General features: G+C 38.5%; 1 protein-coding gene across 5 annotated transcripts in view; it reads left to right on the forward strand.

Annotated features, from left to right (window-relative positions):
- NCOA7 (nuclear receptor coactivator 7) overlaps window positions 1–26,092 on the forward strand; it is a 135,165-nt gene that overhangs the window by 31,963 nt on the left and 77,110 nt on the right. For all 5 annotated transcript variants that reach the window (XM_054569926.1, XM_054569921.1, XM_054569924.1 and 2 more), the window contains exon 3: window positions 22,600–22,817. In XM_054569926.1, the coding sequence (XP_054425901.1) occupies window positions 22,600–22,817 (218 nt within the window). The remainder of the gene's footprint in view (window positions 1–22,599; window positions 22,818–26,092) is intronic.

Consider the following 26,092-nt stretch of genomic DNA (forward strand, 5'->3'; position numbering starts at 1 on the left):
TTTCTGTCTTTATCTCCTACTTTGATTTTTTTCTATAAATGTCTTACACTTTGCCCCCTCCAAAGTTTGCTTTCATTAGACAAAAAAACTGCTCTTTACTGTCCTCTGCTTATAAAATGTGATGTCAAACCCCTCACTCCGACAAACCCATCTTTAATTGTGACATTGTCTCCCCAAGGCCTTTCCTATGTCATTTAATCCTTCACCGGCCCCACCCCCCGCCCCCAGATGTGCTGTCGTCTGCCACTGGACTTACAGGGCATTGCTGGGCTTCCTTTACGCCTTCTTTCTCTTGGAGCCCTTAAATCGGCCTGTCTTTGAAAACACCCAGTAATAACGCTCTCATCTCTGCACTGTTTGACTGTTATTTATTGTTAGTTTCTTTTTTCATTTTTATATTCCTCACAAGTCCTAGTTCCTGCCCTGCACCTAACAGTCATTTACCATGAGTGGTAGCTAACATTTGTTCAACATATACTATGTAACAGAGACTGATTTGCATACTAAGGTAGTCTCATAGTTACCCCATGGAGTAGCTAGGTCCTGTAGAGAGTAGATAGATCCTAACTACAAATAAAGATGATAAGCCTTATGATAGATGATACGTAATTTGCCCAGGGTCATACAACTATGAAGCAGCGGATCCAGAACTCAACCTCAGTGCGTCTTACCGCACAACCCATGTTCTTAATTATTATGAATGTTGAGTTGAATTTTATAGAACCTTGTTAGTTACCCACACAAGGATAAGTGAGACTCTCTGATCTAAATGATTAAATGCACTAGACATTTTTTTCTGATTTTCAGCGGAAAAGTGTTCTTAGGAACTTTTGAATAAACTAGAAGATTGCTGCTTTTCCAAGGAACTTTGAAAGTCCCTGCATACCAATAAAAATGTCATCAATCTTTTGACCTTTCTCTACATTTTTGGGATGAAGCAAGAATTCCCCAATGCCCCTAATTTTTTCTTCCTAGACTCAGAATTGGAGGCTCTCACCGCTGAAATTCAGCTTTGGCACTTCTGTCGTAAAGGTGGTGACCTCCTGGTGCTTGAGCTGAAGAGCATGAGGCCATGCATTTTTATTTTTATTTTTTTTCTCATTTCCCATTTCAAATAAAGGTTGCATAAACAAAATGGTTAACACCCCCTTTTTTTTCCTGTACTCGTTTTGTGATATATGACATCCGTGAAGGTGCAGGAGACCCAGCCTACTTGTTTTAGGTTTTTGCTTCTCACAAATAAAAATGGTAATGAAAAAAGGATAACAGGCGGGTTGCAGGAGACCCAGCAAGACAGAGGGTGGTGTGTGGTTTGCAAATGTGACTCCGCACCAAGTAAAGCCGCTGGTGTGTTAGTACCATAGACCATGAATCTGAGTGTCCTAGGGACAAGATGGGGAGGTGAATAAGTTGGATTGAGGAACCCCCGGGGCCTCTTTCCAAAGCATGACAGAATCTAGCGTCTGCTGAGGCAGAAGGTGGTGGAGAGCAAGAAGGAGATCTTTCCTTAGTAGTTCTGTTACTACAAACATGCAACTGATTTCTCATGAAGAAAAATCAAAGATGACTGTGAGGTGGGGATATCATGAACTGAAATGAGAAATAGAGCTTACGGTTGTGAGCTAAGAGGTGTTTAGGTATGAATGGAGAGTATGAAGTGAATTTAAATGTAGATAAACCAAAGAATAAAAAATATGGATTACATCAAAAATTTTAAATGGTGTTGATTAATGTATTTAGGAAACAATTAACTTAGAGACCAGTTATTCATGCTTAAATATTCTTTTCTATTGGGTTGGCCAAAAAATCTGTTTAGTTTTTTTCCATAAAAGACACATTTTTCATGTTCACCAATGATTTTATTGATTTGGAACCTAATTGTATTTCTAAATTACTCTATGGCATTTAAAATTCAGATTACATATATATTTTCAGTAACACATCTGTTGTACAAAGCAGAATAGAATCAAAATTGATTTACTTTTGAATAGGTGGAGTGATTTAAATCCAATCACTGGGTTGACGATTTGAACTAAGTCATGAGTCATTCTATTTTAATTTTCTCTGTATGTGAGACGATGTTAGTGTTGATTATGGTACATGCTCTTCACACTTTTGAGCTAGAAGAGCTTTTGGTTTTAGAAGTTGCATAATTTAAAGCAGATGAAATTTGATATTTCAGATAATTCTGTTAGCACAGCAGAAAGCTGAGCAATAATTTGAATATTTTATTTTCAGAAGGTAATCGAAGCAGACGTTGGTGGTGAGGCCACTGGGGACTGAGCCATCTCCCTTTCAATGGCTGTATGTTTTTTTTAAGGGGATGGGGGGATTACCTTTTACTCTGCTAAATCAACTGTTTTCACTACATAGTGAGAGATATTTAATTTTTTTTACCACAACTCTGAGCTTATATAATCAGGGTTTTGGGGTTTCTTTTTTTAATAAGATTAGATGTATTTTAAATGTAAAAATTAGTTATATGTATATACACATATATATGCAAATATATGATTTTTCTTTTATAGGTATGGATTTTAAAAATATAAAAGTTATAAACACATATATATCTTTTATCTTTCAGTGCAATTTGTATTTTCTAAGTCATTGAAAGCTTAAAAGATAGTTGGGTTATGGACCTAATATGCATGTTTGCCTTCTTCCTGTGTATTTTTAATGCAGAGAAGACCCTTTCTCTAATTTTGAATAAATGACCATTTTGGTTTTTATATTATCTGATGCAAGTAGATACTTAAGACATCTCCAGTTCTTTGGCTTAATCAAATGTAAGACATTAGTAGAGTCATGTAATGTTTATCCTTGGATTTGAAATAAATTACTGTGTTCTGGGAATACACTTATGCATTGCTTGTATCTCAGACAGACCTTATGTGCCTGTACCTGTTAAGCCCAGATGGTAGAGTAGTGAACACAACAAATATGGGCCTTACACTTATGGAGATTACTTTTCACTAAGACATTAAACAAGTAAACACATAAATGCATATGTCATTAGAAATTGCAGTGTTTGTTGTGAGGGAAAATAACAGGATGTTATGAAATAATTGCAAGGTCAGTATCCACTTCAGACAGGAGTGCTGTTCAAGGAAGATGTGCTAGAAAAGTGGCATGTAAGCTGCTCTTGGGTAGGAGCAGGAATTTGCTAGATGATCTATGTGTCTAACAGAAGGGCCAGGAGAAAGGAAAGGAGGAGATTGTTCCAAGCAGCGGAGACACTTAGCCTCAAAGATTTTAAGGTGGGAAAGAGCTTGGCAGGTTCCTGGATCTTCAAGAGGGCTAGTGTGGCTGGAGCAGAGTGCTTTCAGGAAGGGTGGAGAGGTTGGCGGGGTAGGCCATTCAGGGCCTTGTTGTCTGTGTTTAGGAATTTGGATTAAGCAAGCAGGAGTGTCCAACTCACAGCTCAGGATGGCCATGAATGTGGCCCAATACAAAATCGTAAATTTGCTTAAAACGTTATGAGATTTTTTCTTGTGATTACGTGTCACAATGTATTTAATGTGTGGCCTAAGATGACTCTTCTTCCAGTGTGGCTGAGAGACACCAAAAGGTTGGACACCCCTGACAGAGAGATGGAGGTCCATTAAATGAAATAGGAAAACTAGAAATTAACAGTTTAGAAAAGGGATCTCAAGAATTTAAGTTGGGATGTTTTATGTTTGAGATGCATCTGAGACATCCCATTGGATGTCTGCACAGGCGGGTATGTAAACCTGGAGTGAAAACAGTGTGATCTGGGCTTAGGTAGAAGTTGAGGAGGTGTTGGTCGCAGCCAATGGGATCATATAGCGAGAGGGTATAAACTGAAAAGAGAACAGAACAAAGGGATAGGGGTGCAGAATTGGGTAACTCCAACAATTAGTGGTCCAGTAGGATGAAATCCAGAAGTGGTGGAATCACAGAAGTCAAGAGAGCATTTCAAGGAGAGAATGATCAGCAATTTTCAAAGCAGCAAGAGGTAAATGAAGATGAGGACTGAAAGATATCCATTAAATGTGACCAGTGGACATCACTGGTAATTGAATTAAAGCAATTTCAGTACAAGGGTGAGAGCAGCCCGTTTAATGTCAATAGGAAGCAAGGGAATAGAAACAGAACTTCTTGGCAATTCTTCTGGGAACCGGGCTGGGAAGAGAAGCCAAAACTTAAGGCCAGTATAGGGAAGAGATGTGGGGGTCAAGGAAGGGTAAGTTTTTAAAGAGGTATTAGAGCATGTCTGTCAGCTGATTTGGATGATCCATTACAGATGGGTCCCTCAAAGAGGCAAGCTTGAAGACCAAGCCTCATGTAAAGGCAGGAGGACATCAGCAAGGTGATGAAGGAGGACTTGAGCCACACCAGGATGCCTGCACCCTGCCCACCCAGGGCCTAGAACACATTATAAAGTGTTACTTGTGTATATTGGTGATACGACACACTTTCTGTTCTTTTCTTTCTTTCTTTCTTTTTTTTTTTTAATGATTGCTCACTCCGTGCTAAGTGCTTTACAAATTTGACCTCATTTAATCCTCAGAATGACCTATAAGACAGATAATGGTAATCTTCCTCATTTTGACAGGCAAGGAAACAGGGTTGGAGTGATTTAGTAACTTCTCAAGTTACACAGCTAGCAAGTGATGGATGATGCCAGGATGTCTTCCTATTTGTGGCTAACTCCAAAGCCTTTAGTATTAGCTACCTCCATAGTACCGTTCAAAGGTGTATAAAATTATAATAAATCTGTTTCATAATAAAGATTTTCAGTTTTATATCTTCAATGAAAACTCTGGAAATTTTTTAACAAAAGTTTTCATAACAATTAAAAAAATTATTATAATGTGCCCCTTTATAATATGTATCCAAAGGTAGTTGGAGAATTATGAAGTGTTTTAAGTTTACTGAGTATAACTTTTGCATATTATTTTAAGAAATAGATGTACAGTGCTAGGAATTAGAGTATCTTGGTGGTATTAACAATTCTCCTTACTGATAGGAATTTTTAAAATAAACTGTTAAATGACTGGATTTTTTCAGATCTAATTGACATATGACATTATTGACATATTAAATAGTAAATATTGAAATCTAATTGACATATATAAATTTTTTATAATAGCCAAGATCTGGAAACAGTCCAAGTGTCCATCAATAGATGAGTATATAAAACAACTATGCAACATTTGCGCAATGGAATACTACTCAGCCAAAAAAAGAAGAAAACTTTTCCCTTCGTGACAGCATGGATAGACCTGGAGAACATTATGCTTAGTGAAATAAGTCAGAGAAAGACAAGTACCATATGATTTCACTCATGTGTGGAATCTAATGAACTAACAAGCAAAATAAAGACAGACTCAGAGAGAGCAGGCTGACAGCTATTGGTGGGGGCGGGTGCTGGCAGCAGGGAGGGTCAAGGGATTGAGGGAAAAAAAAGAGACAGAACTCATGGACATGGCCAACAATGTGGTGATTGCTGGGAGGAGGGGGTAGGGAGAGGTGGAGGAGGGTTTGGGGGGGATACCTGGTGAGGAGCAGAGACTTGCCTTGGGGTGGTGATCACATAATACAGTGTACAGATCACGTATTGTGGACTTGTGCACCTGAAACCTGTATAATTTTGTTAACCAGCGTCATGCCAATAAACTCAATAAAAAGGAAAAAGAAAAAAGAATGTGGACTTGGGGTTCATATATTAACTTTATCTCTTGACTCTTGTTTCCCGTTCATTCTCAGGCCCCGCAGTGAGCTCCTGGGGGGTGTTTCTAGACTCTCATGTGGCGACAAGAAGACTGGTGCAGCTTTAGCCCCATATCTTGCAGGGTAGGAAGGTGTAAGAGTGTTTTCTGGTAGCTCATTCAGTCCAACTCAGAGTCACCCTGATTGGACTGCGGTGCAAAGCCTGACTTGGGAACAGGAGCTCAGAGCAGCACACCCTGGCCAGTGGTCATCTGCCCTACGGGATCTGGCTGAACAGGACCAGCAAGTTTTCCCTGCTCTGGCAGTGGAGTGAGTTCTCTGGTCAGCTCTGTGGCAGCCACCAGTTCTGCTCAGAGTGGCTTGCTCTTGTCTACTGTCCTGGCAACATAGAGTAGGAGGCCTCTGGGAGCCGACTTCTCTAACAGCCCAATTTCTGATGGCACAGATTTGGTGATCTAGAGACTACTTTTGGAGTTGAGCAATTCCAAGTCCATTTTGTTTCACAAATCAGAGGGCTCTCTGGCGATACAATCTCATTTGAAAATTTTGCAGACTTTCATTCTGTTTTCATTGGCCAAACACCTGCGGCTACTACAGGAATTAGAGATACGACCGAGTCATGGTCTTGGGATGGAGGTTGAATTTGGCTTGGAAATTTTGGTCTCAGCAGTGAACTGGTGCTCACCCATCCCCCACCCCCACCCCACCGCCTTCAGAGCAGTGTTCTCTCTGGGTCGCTGCTCCAGGGCAGTAAAAACCAGTGCAGTGAGTTGAGGAGGCCCTATTTATTTGCTTCCTAGGAGCCCTGAGCCGATGGCATAGGCGTCAGTGCAGCCGTGCAATCATCCCAGAGGTCTGGCCGCAGGAATACCTGGAGGTGTCTGGGAGGGTCCAGAGGAAGGTCGGCCTCTCACAGATCCTCATCTGTGTACAGTGACGTTTCATATTTTACCTGCACTAACTTGTCTTTGGGGCAAATAATTTAGCTTTTCCACCACTGCAAGACTTCAGGTTATCAGGCTCTCAGCTGCTGGAAGCCACAAACAAAGGTTTTCTCTTAGCAGAGTTGTATTTTTATCTGGCTGTACCTTCAGCAGATCAATAACAGCCCAAGCTTGTCTCTTTTTTGTAAGACCTTATGGAAGGCTTAAACAAAAAATTTTTTAGGATTTCCAGAATTCCAAAACTTCTCTTAAGTCCCATAAATGATATAGTACTGATAGACTAATGATCCAGTTTTAAGATACCGCAGTCATCCATTTTATTGTCACATGATAAAGGCGGCCAACTTCCCAGCTGCCATCTAACCCCAGCTCGGCCAGGCCACATTTTACGGTCATACACATATGCATTTCCATAACAGGGCTCTCTTCCCCCTTCACGGGGAGGGTTCCAGGTAACAGAAAACAAATCCAACTAGCTTAGAGGGGGAAAAAAGGACTTCAGGGATTTATTGGAACATGTAAGTTAAAAGTCTTGGGTTAAATTTTAGAGTTGACTTAAAGAATGATCTGGAGCCCAAGCAATGTTATATGACTCACTTTTTCTGTATCTAAGCTTTTCCATTTTTTTTGTATTTCTCAGATTTTACTTGATAAACGTTTGCCAACTCAGAATCTCTCTTGTGCCACTGCAGTCAAAGCAAATGTGTTCACTTGGGTCAGTAGTTCATGTGAGTCCTGAGGTTCACCCTGACTGGACTAGCTTAGAACATGTGCAAGTTGTTGACATAATCACTGCAGTTGGGCAGCTGTCCAGAGCAGCCTCATTGCTTTGATTGGACAGGCCTGGGTCAAGTATGTCATCCCTAGAGGTGGGTGGAGTCCTACCCAGATATGGTATTAAAAGAAGTTAAGGAAGGGTATTTTTATTGAAAATTGGTCCTTGATGTCAAAACAAGGAGGTCAAGATTGTAGGGAGGCAACAGAAACCTATTTTTATCATCTAGAATGTGTCAGACACTGAACTAGGCACTGGAGTTAACATTTTAAAAAGAAAAATTATATATGTTGGGTCTCAGTGGGTTTTTAGGCACTGGAGTGTTTTGAAAGAATCTGAAAGTATAGTAGTTAATTCCATCATTGGATGAGCCCATGAGATGATTTTTAAGGAGTTTTCCTATCTGAGATTTTATGTTTTATGATTCTTGGAAAGCAAAGTAGAAGAGATAATTTGTTTATTAACTCAGGTAGTTATTTTATCATTTTAAATTATTATTAATTTACCATTTTAGGATTTTTGATATTGTGGCAGCTTTATAGAGAATTCTGAGAACTCAATTCAGTGCTTTCTTTAACATTGTAAATTCCCTAAAATAATGTTTGAATGTAAAAGAATTAATATATTGGTGAAGAGCACCTTATTTTTTTGTGGGTATAGTGGTCTTACTAAAAATATAATAGTGGATAAATGCTAAATTTTAGATTTCACCCATACAAAATTGTAATGTATACATGGATTAAATATTGACTGGAGTGTCTTTGTCCTAATCCATGTAAACAACAATGAAACTTCTTTTTACTTGACTTTGATTTGAACTGTAGCTGTATTATACTCCCTGTGGAGAGTCTCAGTAATAGTGAAAAACATATTTATTTTCCCTCATCTTATGAAATATTGTTATCATTACATTTTGGTTTTCTTTAGAAGTCTTCTTTAATCTCAGCCAAAAGAAAGTCCAGCTGAGTTTTCCTATGAATTAATGTGGAGACATGGAAATCCACAGGAAATTGGATAATTATTATTCCAATATTGTAAAGGTTTAAACGGGTTTCATAATGTGTATTAAAATTGAAAGAAATTCCTACCACTAGAACATTTAAAACTATACAAACAAATATTTATGAGAAATTACCTTGCCTTTTATTAACAGTTATTAAAACATCAAAAAGAAAATGTAATAAAGCCCAAGTGAAAGTTTTTTGGTAAAGATTGCTATTGGAGAGGGTGGTTTAATTTCTCAGTTTATGGCATGTAAAGTACTTTGTTTCACCTCAGTGTGCCAAGCGAGATACTGGATAGGAAGAAGAGTTATTGAAAAGAAAGGCCAGTTCTCTTGTTCTGGGGGACATGAGCGAGTGTTCAAAGGATGGGAGAATTATTAGGTCTCAGTGGGTGATTGCTCACCTCAAAACACCTTATGTTAGTACGTTGGCGTGGGTAGAATTTGATTTCTGCCATTGTAAGGTTGTAGGAACAACTTTACTTGCTATATTGATTGATCCCTTTTAGCCTATGTGACATGGTCAGATTCAAGGGTTTTATTGTTTTGCAAAATTTGACATAGGTAACTCAACTTACAATTAGCCTGCTTTATTATATTCCAGGACTGAAGTTATTCATTTCTTGTTTATATGTTCTTTTGTTCATTCATTCATTCATTCACACCCTACCTTATTCCACAAGATTAGAGGCACCTTGTAAAAAGTGCACTTATGTAACTCATGTATAACCAGCCTTGTTTTGGTCCAGTCCCAGTGTTAAGTCCAATCAAAACTAAGTATGAAAGAGAAAATAATTGAAAATAATTCAAATATTTGCCTCACCTCTTAGAAAATACCCAAGAGGGAATCAAATGCATTATATACTCATAATAGAACTTTTTAAAAAAATCCTCTTTCCCCATCTCTCCTACTGTTTACATGCTGTCAGCTCTTTGCCCAAATTAACTCTCCATTTTCTTGAAACGTTCACACAAGCTTTTCCCAAATCCAATCAGTCATTTCCTTTCCCCTTCTTTCCCCCACCTTTTTAAGGATCTTTTCTTCTATTACCTCTTGCACTATATGTCCTTTCCCACTTCTCTCCTCCTAATTGATTTCTCACATCTGTGTTAATAAGCCCAGAAGAAGAGAAAGGGAAAAAGCTGAGAATCAGATCCAGAGTTTCCCTTAATAGGTCACATGGGAATGAGGCTGCAATTATCCGTGTATTAATATATTCTCTTTGTTGCCCTTATAAAAATCATAAAATGCTAATTAAAAATAAAAAGTTCAGACCAGGGAACATATAAATTTGGATGAAAAGTGGGACACCAAACTGCATGCTATTAGTTACGTAGTTGACTCAGAACTACTTCGTAGTCAGGGATGGAAAGGACTCCTTTCCATAGTTCTTCCCATTCATGAGTAAAACACATACCAGTTCCCCAGGTGACAAAGCCCTTCCTGGTCCCTAACTCTAAAATTATATAGGACTTCACATCCTTTGTAAAAGGAACACTAAAACATGTAGTGGTAGTGACTTTAACAACATCAGTAAAAGCAATTTATTGCAGTGACATGAGAGGCCACGCTGCTAATGTGTAACTCAGTAAAAGTCATTCTGCAGTGGAGCGCCACTGTGTGGTCCAGGACTGCAGCTTTATGATGACCTGCATTGACCCAAGAATAAAATTCTGCTTCTGGAGCAAAAAACAAAACACACACACACACACACAATGACGTTTAAGTACCAAAGCAGTGACGTCAAAGAGCGGCTGATAAGTTGTAACTGCCAGGCGTGGAGGCAGTGCAGGGAAGGAAAAGGCCGGGGACCGGACGGCACGTGCCGTTTTAGAGGAAGGACACTGCTGGCACTCAGCTCCTCCTGCTCTGCCCTGGGTGGTTCTAGAGCAGTGCTCTTCCTTCTTCTCCTTCAAAGTGAGCTTGAAGTCCTGATGTTTACGTGAAAGGTTCTCACTTAAATGTTTATCATTCAGTCATTTGGATTTTTAAGAAGTGCTCATGGGTCAGGGAGAGCATACCAGCCAGCATTCAGTCTTCCATCTCTGATCAGAGAAAATGTTAGCCTGCATGTCATCTGTAAGCGTCTCTATCAGTCTCACTTCCATCTTCTCTGCTATACTTTAGGTTGGTCCTGTGGCAAAGGATAGAATCTGGTGATCTCTGTTTCTCCAAAACCACCTGGTATCCAACCATTCAATTCAATTCTGACACTAACTGCTTGGAGTGAGTGTCAGACTCCACAGGTGTAAGGGCTCAGTCCCTCCAGACTGCCCTCACTTTCGGACACTAGTCATAATTTCCAGATCCCCCGTCACCCCATATTTCTGTCTGATTTGGCCATACATTTGGAAGCTCCCATGAACCCTCCTAAGGTTTAAATTCACTAGGAAGACTCACAGGTCTCAGCAAAACACTTTACTTAGGTATACCCATTTTTTACCCATATTTATATTTTATAAATATACCCATTTTTTATCACCCAGGAACAGCCCATGGAAGAGGTGCACAGGACAAAGTATGGGGGTAGGAATGTCCAGAGCGTCGACAACCTTTCTGGGCACTTCATCCTGTACCGCAATGTGTTCACCAACCCAGAAGCTCTCCCAACCTTGTCATGTAATGGTTTTTATGGAGGTTTGGTTGTGTAGACACAATTAACTCATTGGTGATTTGCGATTGAACTCACTCTCCAGCCCCTGTCTCCTCTTCCCAGGTATGGGAGTGGGGCTGGAAGTCCCAAACTTCTGACTGGGGCTTGGTGTTTCTGGTGATCAGCCCCATCCCGAAGTGATCTGCCTCCCCCCACCCCCACCTCCTCCCATGTGCACACTGGGAATCATCTTATTAGCATATAAAACTCATTCTTTTAGGAAATGCCAAGCGTTCTAGGAACTCTGTGCCAGGAACCCGGGAGGGGCAAATATCAAATATGTACTTTTTATTATGCCACAGGTGTTCTTTTTGGTTGGTGAGGAGGAAACTAGACTATCTGAGCGATGAGCCCTGAGGAGGCTTTTTGTGGAGTCCGACCAGGACTGCCATGTGGTTGGATGGTCATCCCTCTGGAGATGGGCCTTAAATATATGAAAAGGCCAGGATTTTTCTTCAAAAATCTATTTTTGGTTCACCATTTTACAGGAGTGAATTACCGCAGAATTCTACACCAATTTAAAAGGGAAAAATTTCAAAGTAGGTATGACTAGTCTGCCACCCATGAATCCTGTTTTGAAGCCCTGTCACTTCCCAAGGATACAGCCAAGTTATATCAACTGGAAAAGTACCTGTAAGAAATGGAATGGGCATGTTGGATGTAAACCAACTAAATTGTGGGCATCTGCCAGAATAAGATTTAAAATTTTATAGCTGGTATTAGATTATTCTTTCTGAAAGTACCTATAATGACAGGGCGAGTTATAATGCTACTTCTCGTTTATGTCATTGAGATAACATTATCATAAAAGGGTAAGAATACGTGTATGTCTAAAATTGTTCAAAAGCAGCTAATTTTATTAGAATATATTTTAAAAGTTGGAAAGAGGGAGATAAGTTGAGTTAGAACACATTCTAATTTTATGCCGCTCATAATTGTTTTCTGTCAACAGGCCATTTATGCTGATCATAAATGTTATATTTTACTAGACTTTCAGGAGAGCCTGAATTTATATACTAAACTGATTATTTTCAGGATTGTACTTTTTTAGCCTTTATTTTCCTTCATTCTTCTGTAGTTTAAGCAGTTAACAGAACAAGATCCCTGGTGTCACTGTATTTCTGCTTGAAAATTTTTAAGGTAGCAATGCTTAGTTTGCTGAAATGGCTTCAAGAAATCAAAATCTGTTTCTCCAGAAGAATTGTGTCCCTGAAATAAATTGCTGTTGTACTGATATATTAACATCATTTTGAAATATATCCCAATTCCATTTTCTCTAAAAGTCGTTGGACAGTCTGAGCATATGATTCATTTTGAGTAAAAAATATTTTAAAAAAATTAACTGACCCTAAAAAAAAAAGATTTTGGGGCACACTAATGAACTCTAGTAAAAGAAAAAAAATATTTGGAAGACGTTCTTGGCTTTGTAAGTGATTGTAAACAGTGATAACAGATTTAAGGGAAGAGTGAATTAATCAGAAATAAAAATGAGATTTAACCTTTTAACGTGTATTGATTTTTTTTTAAGGGGGATGGAGAGAGAAACACTGATTTGTTGTTCCACTTATTTATGCGTTCATTGGTTGGTTCTTGTATGTGCCTGGACCAGGGATTAAGTCCACAACCTCAGCGTATTGGGATGATACTCTTAACTGAGTTACCCAACCAGGGCAACATTTAACCTTTTAGAGATCCTGTTAAAATTTTTCTTAAAATATCCCCACCCCCAAGAGGCTTTTTTAGAGTTACCCACCATAAAACGAAAGCTCAATATCTATAATATTTTCATTTCACCTTGAGATTTCAGGATAGTCCTAAATAAACTTTTTTTTCTTTAGAAATACATGCTCACTGTTAGTCACTGCCATTGTGAACTTCTTACTGTAACATAGACAATGCACTGTGTACACATAGTAATGGTTTGGACATTGAAAACTAAGAACCTACAGCGATATGTTGCTCGATTTACATTTCATTACAACACAAAAGCTAATTTACTCAGTGTGGTAGCTGGAATAATAGTCTCTGAATACATCCAAGTCCGAATTCCTGGACCTGTGTTTGCAATTTTCTATGGCAAAAGAGAACTTGACAATAAGTTAAGAATTTTGAGATGCAGTCATCCTGGATTTTCCATGTGGGCCTCTAAATGCAATCTCAGTGACCATCTTAGGAGGGAGGTTTGACTACGGAGAAGGCAGTGTGACCTTGAAGACAGGTACTGCTCTGTTGGCTTTCAGGGTGGAGGAAGGGACCACAGGAAATGCCATTCTAGAAGCTGGAAAAGGGAAGAAAAGAGCCTCTATGGGTCTAGGGGACCTGCAGTGGATTTCAAACATCTGACCTCCAGACTAAGAGTATAAATGTGTTGTGTCAAGCCAGATAGTTTAACTATATTACATTAAATAAACCACATATATAAAAACATCATAAAGCAAAAGAGAATTTAAAAATTCCCAAATTCTTTATCACTTCTTAACATTTCTAGTTGCAGATTTGTTGGTGAAATTCTGTGTTACTATGTTTATCAGCTTATTCTTGGTTGATAAGCAATAAAATTCCTAATATTTAAATGCCATACTTACGGAACCATACTGATTCCTCTTAGCACAACACATTTCTCCTACCACCTGGAGCAAGTTCCCTTTTCTGGTTCTGTTCCTCAGTTTATAGCTGACATATATATGACTGTGCCGTTGATGTCCCCATAGCTTTTTCAGGCTGTAACTCAGCATCCTGACTTTTAGAAAAGGAAACCAGACTCCCACAAAGGCAATCTAGATATGCAACAAAAGCCTGTCTTGTTTCATAAACACAAGGCAAAGGTTCTACACACTATGCATCCATTTTTTGACAGTGCCATTGTTGTCCTGGTACTGGCGGGGGAGCGTGTGAAACCTGACATGCTGCAATGTCCTTTATGAATACACTCGAAGATGACTCTGACAGGGTGACAGTTTGCATCCATTCTTGACACCTGCCCTTTGATGACCAAAGGACCCTAAGATCTGCTCACCCCATCACTTTTAACAGCACGCATACATCCTTAAAAAAGGGAAATTTATGGTTTGTCGTTGCTGGGCATTCTATTTAGTGGTCTTTAGTAGGAAGCTGTTTTTTTCCCCAAGGTCAGGGGAAATTCCGTTACATGTGTCTCTGTTCACCTGTATGAATATATTGCTAGTTATTGAACTTGAAGCCAAAGAATCTCTTATTCTAACTGCATTGATACTTTGGAACCAGAGTATTTCCAATTGAACTGATGAATTCTCTGGGGCAAAATCTTATCAAAATCAGACAAAGTGAAAAAAAGAATGCACATTTCAAAGGTTAGGCCTAGAATCAGGTACATCTACAGATTTTTTCAATGATTACTCGTAAACTTTGGGTTTTGGTCACAATTTCAAGAGAGAATTTTCATTAAGTGATTTTTAAAAAAAGAATGATTCCCCTCTGCCTCTGGCTTTAAGTTTGATTTTACTTGGCATATATCATCATTGGGAATTTGCAGTGGAAACTGAAAACTTACCTTCTATTTGTGAATTCACAAAAGGAAATGGAATACTCGAAGCGATGTTCTCTTATAAATAATAAGTGGCTTTGTACTGTGACTAAATTCATAGCAGAGTTAAGTAGGATTATTTATATACAGTGAGAAAAATAATGTGAGTGCATAATTACAATATCTAGAATTTATGAAATACCTTCTTTGTTATGTTTAACCTGCTTTATGTGTTACTTCCTTTACTTGGATTCTGAGACATCCCCAAGTAATGACAGCAGCTGCAGCACAACGAGGTAATAACTCCTGGTTATTGAGCTCCTATGCGAACCAGGCACAGATTGTTTTTAGTAGTAAAAGTAAGCTTTCTGTGTGTACTGTTCAGTTTAGTCACAAAAACCCATCAGATGCTACTATTTTCCTTCCAAGGACAAGGAGTCTGAGGCTTAGATTTAGTAATTCGCCCAGGATGCATACCTAAGAAGGAACGATGAGGTCCGTGGCTACACTTCATTTCCCTGAGTCTGGAAATGGCAAGAGTCACTTTTAGGCCACCAGGAAAAAACAGCCTAGACTCTGAAGGTCAGAACAGTACATTGACAAGGTTGCAGAGGAACAGCCAAGAATAAGAACCTAGAAAAGGTCTCCTGAGGGTGACCGACGGGCTCTGTCTGATAAGGAAGGGGGTAGGGCTGCGGTGCAGGAATTCGCTGTCATAGCTGGACTCAGGAGAAAAAGTAAACACTGACAGAGATTTAGAGAAACGTTGCCACAGCTGCAGATACTTAACTTGTGCAGATTTTTTGATGTTAACGACTACAAAAGTAATAGAAGCTTGCTGTACAAAAAGTTCAATACCAAATCATACGAATGTAAATAAAGTTGCCCCTCTTCTCTCTCCTTCCCTATTGACCAACCAACCATTTTTCCGTAGCTATACAGGGGCAGCTCAAAGTAGGTTAATAGTTGTAATATGAATAAATAATGCAATCATTAATAAATAATGATACAAAAAATAAACTCTCTATTTAACGTACTCACAACTGTAAACCTCCTTTTGCCCACCCAGGTATATCTAAACGCACGTACAGATATGGCATAGTTGTTAGCCCTGGAGAGTTTTGCTTTTTTTTTTGTCCTGTTCCACAAAGATAGGGACACAGTGTTCTCTAACTTCTTTCATGAAATATTACATTTTCATCTTTTATGTCTGGACTCTTATTTTGCTTGTTAAAAAACAAAATTCAACTGAGTACTTTTTAAAGATCTTATTGACTTTATTCAGTGATTCATGAATTGGGCAGCATCCACTCTTAGAGACAGAGAGGAGCTTGGAGGACCCGGACAGGAAGGGATTGGGACAAGGCAGGGTTACATTAGCCAGAAGTGGGTTAATTACAGATTTACTGATTTCAGATTTCAGTCCTGGGAAAGGTCAAACTGTAAGTAATTACTAAATTTTGGTCAGCATAAGCGATTCCATTTCAGGCATGTTATAGCGTGTTTTTAACACCCCACAGAGGCGATTTTGAGGAGAAAGATTCGTATTAAAGAAGGCTGTTGGGGGTACTGGTTATGGGTGAGGTTGGTCAGAAGATACAAACTTCCAATTTAATGGGGATGTAAGGGACAGCATGTAGCCCTATTTAATGATACCATAGTGCATATTTGAAAGTTACAAAGAGCCCGGGTTGGCATGGTTCAGTGGATTGAGTACCGGCCTGTGAACTGAAGGGTCACTGGTTCGATTCCTAGTCAGACAAAGGCCTGGGTGGCAGGCCAGGTCCCCAGTTGGGGACATGTAAGAAGCAACCACACATTGATGTTTCTCTCCTTCTCTTTTTCCCTCCCTTCCTTTCTCTCTAAAAATAAATACATAAAAGCTTAAAAAAAAGTTACAAAGAGAGTAGATCTTAAAAGCTCTTGTATAAAAAAAAATTGTAACTATGTGTGGTGATGGACCTTAACTAGACTTATTGTGGTAATCATTTGACAATATAGAAACACCAAATGATTGTGTCGTATCCCTGAAACTAATACTATATGTCAACTATATCTCAGTACTGACCTCAGTTTGGAGGTCAGAACTTAGATCTGATCTGCTTGAGTGTAGTGATGGGGGAGTTTACTCCTTTGTGAAGCAGCTGATTTCATTATTGGATTGTTCTGTTAGAAAGTTGTACTGGACTAAGTTTTGTTTCTCTGTGACTTCTCTCATCCATTAGTATGCTCTCCAGAGTTCCACAGCTCAAATCTCTCCTCTTCGCCTATAACCATGAAATGAGACGCCAAGGTGGTGGGGTAGGGGTGGGGGACAGAATAGCTTAAGGAAATTGAAAAAGCAAAAAACTAAAACAAACAAAACACTCTGTTTCCCTCATGGTCGGTCATTTTTGACATTTTCTCCTTTTGTTCATGGGGCTATTAGCTCCAAATCACAGAACAGTGCTTTTTAAAAATTTTTTAAATTTTTCCCTTAACATGACTGGGATTCTGCCTTGACCTCTAGGGCTGGGAGCTCTGTGGTGCATGGAAAAACGTAATCAGACGTGAGGGACACAGGGAAGTGCAGGCTCTTGGGAAGATTTAGTTTTGATTTAAAATATAGGGTCTGGCAGTAACGCCTGCTTGAGTGTGGTTGGTAGGGTAATAATATGGGTGTAATAATTTATAGTTTTAATTTGAACATTTCACCTAAAATGTCATATGGTGTGCTTGAGTGTGATATTGTTACATCACAGAATTACGTGATTATGATTTTGTAATAAAAAAGGGGACTTTGTTTGTGGTGGACCCTGTATAAACATATATATATTTAACCTCAAAACAGGTTTAGCACACTTCCTAATCTTAGTCACATGTAAGATGTAATGGCCAGAGAGGACCTTGAAAATCTTGCCAGGCTTTTGCTTTTGTTTACCTCAGAAGTGCTGGAGTCTTTATCATATTTCCAAAGAAGGTTGCAGCTGATAAACAGAACCACACCCAGAACCTAAACCCCTCCTTCCTGTGAGTGTTTTCTTCACTGAAGACCACTAGATTCCTAGGCCATTCTCCCCTAAATAGTTTATGAAATTTCCAAAGTCCAGTGGATTTTATTTCCAAGTCAAGTTTGGCATGTGTGCCATAGGACACTTTCAGGAGAGGTCCCAGGGGGCCCTGTGGCCATTGGCTCAAACTCTGCCTGTGTGAAATCCTGCTCCACAACTTAGCAATGCCCTTTGATTTTAGGAAATGGCCCTAATTCTTCTCAGCCTTCCTTTTCTTATCTGTCACACGGAGATAAGTTTGCCTACCTTGTTGGACTTTCTGAGGATACGATAATATTTGTAAAGTATGTAACACAACACCCCATTCCTTAGCCAACGCAGTTGTCGCTGTTAGAAGAAAACTCTTTTAAACTTTTCATGATAACCTTTTCTAAGAAGTAAATCTCAGTTTCTAAAATTGGACAATGTGTTAAATTATTCTTATAGTAAGAAGACTTCAAAGGCTAAATACTTTTAAAAATTTGACTGTTATACATGGTATAAATCCAAAGAATAAAAGAGAAAACACAATGAACAGTAATATTTCTTACTCTCCCTTTCCCCCCAGCTGCTAACTTTCTTTTGCTGGAAATAATTCTTTTTTGTGTGTGTATAATCTTATAGGCATATTCTATGCATATACTCAGTAAGTTTTAAATAGTAAATGATTTCTGTCTTTATCTTTTCCTTTAGTCTCTTGCTGGTAGGGCTACCAGGAGCGCTAGGTCAACACATCCAGTCCTTTCAGTGATAGTAAAAGTATTTCATATGTATGTTGTCCAACACAGTACCCGCTAAGACATAAGTCTGTTGAACTTTTGAATTGTGTGGCACTTGCAACTGAAGAACTGAGTTCTACATTTCTATTAAATATTAATTAAATTTAACAACCACAGGTGGCTTGCCAGTGGCTATCTTATTGCACAATGCCATGCCAGGCACTTATGTCTGTGGCACTTTTTACAGGAAGACAGGGACCTCAAACTGTGGAATTAAGGAGTCATATAGAAACATTAATTTACAATTAATTAAAGACTACATTTTAATACATTTTTAATTACATGTGGCCAGTATATCTTCTTTTTATATAAATATCTAAATAAGGAAATAGAAGTTTATTTTTGAGAACATGCTGCTTGCTAATTAAAGAAAGCTGTAAAATGGCTTGTGTGTAGAAGAGCACTGGCTAGGAGAGCAGATCTCAACCAAATTAGAACATAGCCTCATTCATTCATTCATTCATTCATTCAGGAAATATTTATCGAGTGCCTAAAAGTGTACCGTGTACAGGCCCTGGGAGTGCAGCATGAAACAAAACCTAGAGGAACCCTTGCCCTCCTTAAACTTTCACTCTAGTGCTAATGAAAGCCTGTCTCATCATTTGGTGCTTTTTTGTGTTGGGTTCCCCTGGATGTCACCAAGCAACAGAAGAAACCTCTGCAGAGACAAAGAAAGGAATTGGCCCAAGGCCCTGGCTTTGAGTGCTGCGGGTATCCTGAACTTACTTCCTTTAGTAGAGGAAAAAGCTTCAGAGGAAAACAGTTCATTCAGCTATGAAAAAGTGCTTTCTTTAGCAGTATCACCTTATTTATTTCTTCAGTCGGCTAACTCTGGATTGGGATACTAATAATGGAAAAAAAAAAAGAGGTATGCATGTGTCCTATGGGTACACACAATTTTAAAGTAACCAAGCCAAGAGATTCCAGAATAAGCCCTTTAATTTTATGGGAAGGGACCGTTAAGAAGCTCAGAAGCATGATGAGCCATTACTGCCTCCCTCTTCTGCCTGCGAGGAAGGCCTGAATAGTTTAATTATACTATCTTTTACATGATCTCCCCCCAAAAGTGATTGCTTCTTAGCTTAAGCATTTTATTTGATTTGTTTTATTCTTTTCAGTCTTGTACATTTTCAGACTTTTCTAATATGAACATGTATTATGTTTGTAATAAAACAAAATGTCCTAAATTATATTGTGAAAAATAGTGCAGGTTGAGAGATAATGAATGCCTGAAATGATAGACAGGAGTAGAGCTCAAGAAAAGATGGTGAATTTGAAAGGGAGAGATTTAGAAAATTGAATTGACAGGGCCTAGTTGCAATAGTGAGAGGAGACTGAATAATAGAAACTTGTTTTATGGAATTCTGATCTCTTCTAAAAAAAGATAAATGCAGCATAACAGAATAAAGATGTCCTTTTTTTTTTTACTTGTATTCACAGCAATCAAATGTGAACTATGTCTCATTATTTTCAATCACTCATCTGTTTAAGATGATTTGTTAAAGTATTCTTTGAGTCCACAATATTAATAAGTGTACATTTGGGATCATTAAAATTGCCTAGGTGAAATAAGGGCACTTTATTTCCTTGTATAGCCTTTTGTTTTCAGTTTACCTTAATTTGGGAATAACAAAACCCTATTGTGAGGACATCTACCATGATACTGACTTGAGAACAAAAGAGAAGGCCTAAAAGATAAAAGCCCTCAAACAGAATGTTTGAAGAGCATTATTAACTACACGCATTCCTCAGACTGGCAGCCATTGCCTCTTAGAAAAGGTGTTAAAAGGTGTATTTCGGAGCTTTGAAGGAAGGATTTTATGGTGGGCTTCTACAACTCACCTCTGATTTCCAGTAACAGGACCAAAATGTTCCAGTCATGGTGATAACCACCAAAGAAACAAATTCTCATGAGTATGCTATAGTCAAAAAAGATGTAGCTGGTTGTAAAATTAGTGAAGTATTAAATTATACTCTGTTTTCTGTTAAACAAGTTTAGGATGGCTGTTTTATCTAGCATTTTTTTCTGAAATAACGATGTTTGGTTAGATGCATTGACAATAATGGTCTGTGCGGAAAAGAGGGAAAGCGAAAGAACAATGCATCCCGTTTTCTTATTTCCAAGTGTGAAAACCAGTCTCTAATGGGATGTCCCCAAACAGTGCTTCCGTTCATCAGAATGTATGCCCTCGATCTGAGTGAGTTTAATTATCACGGGGACAGTGAAATGAGGACATTGAAATCAACTTCAAGTGGAAAAATTCAGAAGATTAAAAAGCAACATATCTCAGGCTGCATAGAACCAATTTTTGTTATCTCTTATTCCTCCTAGAAGGAATAAGTTTATATTCAATATTATTTTGTATTAGTTTCAGGTGTACAGAGTAGTTAGACAGTCACATACTTTACAAAGTGTTTCCCACAATATTTCTAGTACCCACCTGACACCATACATAAGTATTAAAATATCATTGACTATTCAAGCTTGCTTTTGATAAGCCAGTATAAACAAGTTCAGCTCAATCCTTTTGGATACAGAGATCCATTCTGCATTGACCTTCCTCAGTAAAGAGCTGATCTCTGATCTGTATATCTAGGTTACTGCATATTAATTTCAGCCTCATATAGAAATCTTGAGGAGAGAGAGATTGTTTTGTTAGGAGCATTATCCGACTCAAGTTTCCAAAGAGACACCTACTGTTTTACCAGGGAAAAAAAAGTTTACAATCTGAGGATAGAAAATATATTTACTGATTGTAATTCCTTTTCATGAGTCTCCAATTTTGCTTGATTTGTGGTTCTGTTTTTTAAACAAATAAACATAAAAAGATAGCTAAACTAGAGATGGGGAATATAGTCATCTATTACTTTTTTCCTAGCTATCTTTTCTTCTATGCTATAATCTCATTTATTAGCCAATGAAAGTATAAGAACTTGGCTGCTCAGTGTTCAGTGAATAATATCCTAGTTGAAATATTTTGTAAGAACATGAGGCCTTTATCTCAAAAGCCGAATTTGTTATATACCTCATGTTATTATATGACTGTATCAGGAGATATTTTACTATTTCTGTTTGTGTTATATATTGACACATATCTCAGTTGATCCTAGTAAAACACCCTGTTAGATAGCTAGCTGTTACCAAAGGGCTTCTCTAGACTGTTGAATTGATTTGTCTAACATCACAGAACAAAGCAGCATACAATCAAACCTAGTTCCTGTATTATCCTCCATTTGCTTTTCTCCCCAAACATTTCCTTATCTTTGACCAACATCAAATTGTATAGATGCTCAAGAGAGCAAAGGAAATAGACATGTAAGAGAAAGCTGACTGTGCCTAGATAGAATGGGGGCAAAGGGGTCCTAATTAATAAGTATTTACATATGAGCCAACTGCCATATATAGTAGAGGGCAAGGATTTGTTCTTTGCATTCTGGTAAGGAAAAAACATTCTTAAGGACCAGTATGTACAGAATGACCATGAATTAATTAGAGTGGTACATCGATCAGAACAGTTTTGAGTTACCGAATTTCAGTGAATTATAATAAGCTTCATCTTTTATACATCTGTGACTCAGGCGTATAAATTGAAAATATCAAATATGTTAACTGATGTTTCATCTATTACTAATCATAAGGATAACTATACATTGTCACTGTGGCATTTTCTATCGGGAAATGCAGCTCTTCTTCGGTACTGCTGTCATATGGGTAGAGGAAAAGAATTTGTTAACCTTAAACCTGCTTGCACCCTGACAAATCTTTATATTCATTGAGCCAGGTATAAAGGGTTTGTTTTTACAGGTGTGCTTGCCCATCAGTCCAAGGGTACCATTAAAAACCAGAAACACTTTTAAAAATGTAGCATTCCAAATGTGGCAATATATTTGGGTAACAGTTCATCTTGACAAAAAAAAAATAGTCACCATTTTATAGCCTATAGATTAATTTAGTTTCTCCTCAGGTCTAGAGCACTTCCCATTCATTTTCTGAGACATCAGTATTAAGACTATACAATTGAGGAAAGGCCACTAGTCTCCATGTAAGAATTTTTAAGTGATTAGGAATGGAAAATATAACAGGAATCTGTAAATAACAAAACTATAAAGGAAGTGTTTTCTATATCAATTTCTGAAAGCCCAATGCATGAAATTAATATAACTTCTCATAGCCAATCATTTCTCCAATGTTTTTTTTTCCTTTTTGTCTCATTTCTAGCTTGAAAAAGAAAAAACAAGCCAAACAAAATGCAGAGACAGCCTCAGCTACAGCTACAAGGACTCATACTGGAAAAGGAGATGTTAATACAGTCATTTTAGAACAAGACAAGTGCAACATTGCTGTGGAAGAGGAACATATTACTGATGAGAAAAAAAAGAGAAAAAATCAGTTAAAGGAGATCAGACGTACAGAACTAAAGAGATATTATAGTATTGGTGAGTATTGGTGGCAATATTGCAGAATTTTCATTTTAAAAATCTGTAGTAATTTTAAGACTATAATTTGTAACTAATCATAATAATAGTAACAGTTTATTGAGCAGCTGTTATGTAATCAATGGCCCTTGGTGATCTTTGGTAAAGGAATGAAAATGAAATAATGTTGGCATGTCTTATTCAACTTTGTATTCCCATCATCTAGCACAGTGCCTAGCAGATGGTGTGTGCTAATAAATATTTGTCAAATGAATGGTCACTTTCCCTGTATGAGAAATATTTTTCTTTATATATAGACATAGCCATAAAAGTGTGTTGGTAAAGATGTGTGTACTTTTTAGCATCAGTTAGGCAACAGAAAATAGATGGAGACATGGCCCGGCATCTGTCAGTTAAGAGAAAAAAAAAAAATAGATGAGTTGGGAGTTTTACTTAAGGGGAATATTAAAATGAGACTACAGTGTTCCACAGTTTCTCAGAGTAGGCATTGCATCTGAAACTGCCTTAGGAAAAGTGGTGTATCTAGCGTGATGGAAGTAATAATCCTGCTTTACCTGGATCATCCATCTCACACCTGCTGCCCCTCTCACATGCAGACCTGGAGCATGTTCAAAAGGGAATGCAAGGGAAGGGAACTGTGAGCCAAAACGTGTTGTGGCGTACAGGTTGCGGGTGCTCAGGATTGCCAGACTAAGAGAGGGAAGACTGAGGGGTGTCTGCAAACATGTTGCAATATGATACATGAAACATGGTTTTTTTAAGTTTCTTTTAAATATATTTTATTGATTATGCTATTAAAATTGTCCCAATTTTTCCCCTTTGTCCCCCTCCACCTAGTAACCTCATTCCCTCCAGCAATAACCCCCCTTAATTATTGTCTGTGGGTCATGCGTGTAAGTTCTTTGGCTACTCCATTACTTATACTGTTCTTAATATTCCCCTGTCTATTCTGTACCTACCCATTTGTGCTTCTTAATCCCTTCACCTTTTCCCCCATTTTGCCCTTTTCCCCTCCCAACTGATAACCCTCTGAAAGATCTCCAAAACTATGATTATGTTCCTGTTTGAACCGTGTGTATGATTCTGCTTGTTTGCTTAGTTTGTTATTTGGATTCAATTATTGATAATTATGAATTTATTGCCATTTTAACATTTATCATTTTGATCTTCTTTTTCTTATATAATTCCCTATAACACTTTATATAATAAGAGCTTGGTGATGATGAACTCCTTTAGTTTTACCTTGTCTGGGAAACACTTTATCTGCCATTCCATTCTAAATGATAGCTTTGCTGGGTAGAGTAATTTAGGTTGTAGATCCTTGCTTTTCATCACTTTGAATACTTCTTGCCAGTCCCTTCTTGCCTGTAAAGTTTCTTTTGAGAAATCAGCTGATAGTCTTATGGAAACTCCTTTGTAGATAACTGTCTGCTTTTCCCTTGCTGCTTTTAACATTCTCTATCTTTAACCTTTTGCATTTTTATTATGATGTGCCTTGGTGTGATCGTCTTTGGGTCCATCTTGTTTGGGACTCTCTGTGCTTCCTGGACTTGCATGTCTATTTCCTTCACCAAATTAGGAAACTTTCTTTCATTATTTTTTCAAATAACTTTCCAATTTCTTGATCTTCTTCTTCTCCTTCTGGCATCCCTATGTTTAGGGTGATGGTACATTTAAAGATGTCCCAGAGGTTCCTAAGCCTACCCTCATTTTTTTAAATTTGTTTTCCTCCCGGCTGTTCTGATTGAATGCTTTTTCTTCCTTGTGTTCCAAATCACTGATTTGATTCTCAGCTCCATCCTCTCCACTGTTGGTTCCCTGTAGATTTTTCTTTATTTCACTTAATTCAGCCTTCATTTCTGCCTGGGTCATTTTTATGCCATTGAAGTACCCAGTGAGTTCCTAGAGCATCCTGGTAACCAGTGTTTTGAACTGTGCCCCTGATAGGTTGTTTATCTCCATTTTGTTTAGTTCTTTTTCTGGAGTTTTGTTCTGTTTTTCATTTAGACCTTATTTCTTTGTCTCCTCATTTTGGTAGCCTCCCTGTGTTTGTTTCTGTGTATTAGGTAGAGCTGCTTTGACTCCCTATCTTAATAGCAAGATCCTTTGTAGAAAAGCACACCTGTTAAGTTGTATGGGGTGGCGCCTTAGGTAATTGCTAGGGCAGGGCAACCCGGATCACTGCTCGGTTGTTCTGTGTCCGGCGGGGTGTGGGGGAGAGCTTGCAGAGGGGACAGTGTTTCTGCCTGGCGTCTGGAGTTTTGCCCATGAGGAAGCTCTCTCTCAGTATTTGCACTTCTCCCCATATGCTACTGGTGCCCTTCCAGCTGTTGCCCTGGTGCTGAATCCCAGTGGGGGGTGGGTCTGCATGAGTCCTAAGTCCACTGTGGGCCCTTTAAGAGAAGTCTCTTGCGAATCCCGCAGTTTTTTCTGCTGCCTCAACCGCCACTGGTTTTTATAGCCAGAAGTTACGGGACTTATCTTCCTCATGCTGGAACCTGGGCTGGGTTGTCTGGACTGGGGTTGGGATCCCTCACTCCCGTGGAATCCCTCCCATTTTTTTATCTACCACATGTGGATGTGGGACTGCCTGTTCCCATCTCTGCACCTCTCTACCGCTCTGCTTTCTCCACTCCTCCTACCCATCTGGAAGAATGTGGCTTCTTTAAATCCTTGTTTGTCAGACTTCCACAGAGCTGGATTTTCTGACCATTCTGGGTGATATATTTGTAGTCTGGTTGTATTTTTTGCTATAGTTGTGAGGGGAGGTGAGGCGTGTTTGGCTGCTCCTCCATGTTGACCAGAAGTCTCTATAAAGCAAAACATGTTCTTATAGCAGAGACTTATTTCAGAGGGCCCCAAAGTTGGGTCATATGGAATGCCAAAGTTATCTGGAGACGGACCGTGTTTCTGTGTTTAATATCACTTTCTAAGGGCACTCATCAAAGACCGAATGGGCTGCCATTGGGGTGGTAAGTGAGGCTGTGCTGACATTGCTCCAGCGGAGGCAGGAGAGGCAACTGCAGCAGAAAGCGCGGGTTCCTAGCATTCCAGCGGGCTCATGTGATTGTATCATATCTTACACAGCTTAATGGAGGCTTTTAATGTCAAGCCATTTGGCATTTTATAAAAAGTCGTACCTGCCAACCTATTGAAAGATGCTTCTTTGTCATCAATAAAGTTCCTCTTAAAATTTAAAGTGTTGAGTATTATTTATTTCCAAAAAGAAGAAGATGATGAAGGAAAATTTCATTTTATACCTTCATTTACATACA

Source organism: Pteronotus mesoamericanus, unplaced genomic scaffold (genome assembly GCF_021234165.1).
Source record: "Pteronotus mesoamericanus isolate MK-2021 breed Mesoamerican mustached bat unplaced genomic scaffold, CSHL_Meso_final contig_20, whole genome shotgun sequence".
NCBI lineage: Eukaryota > Metazoa > Chordata > Mammalia > Chiroptera > Mormoopidae > Pteronotus > Pteronotus mesoamericanus.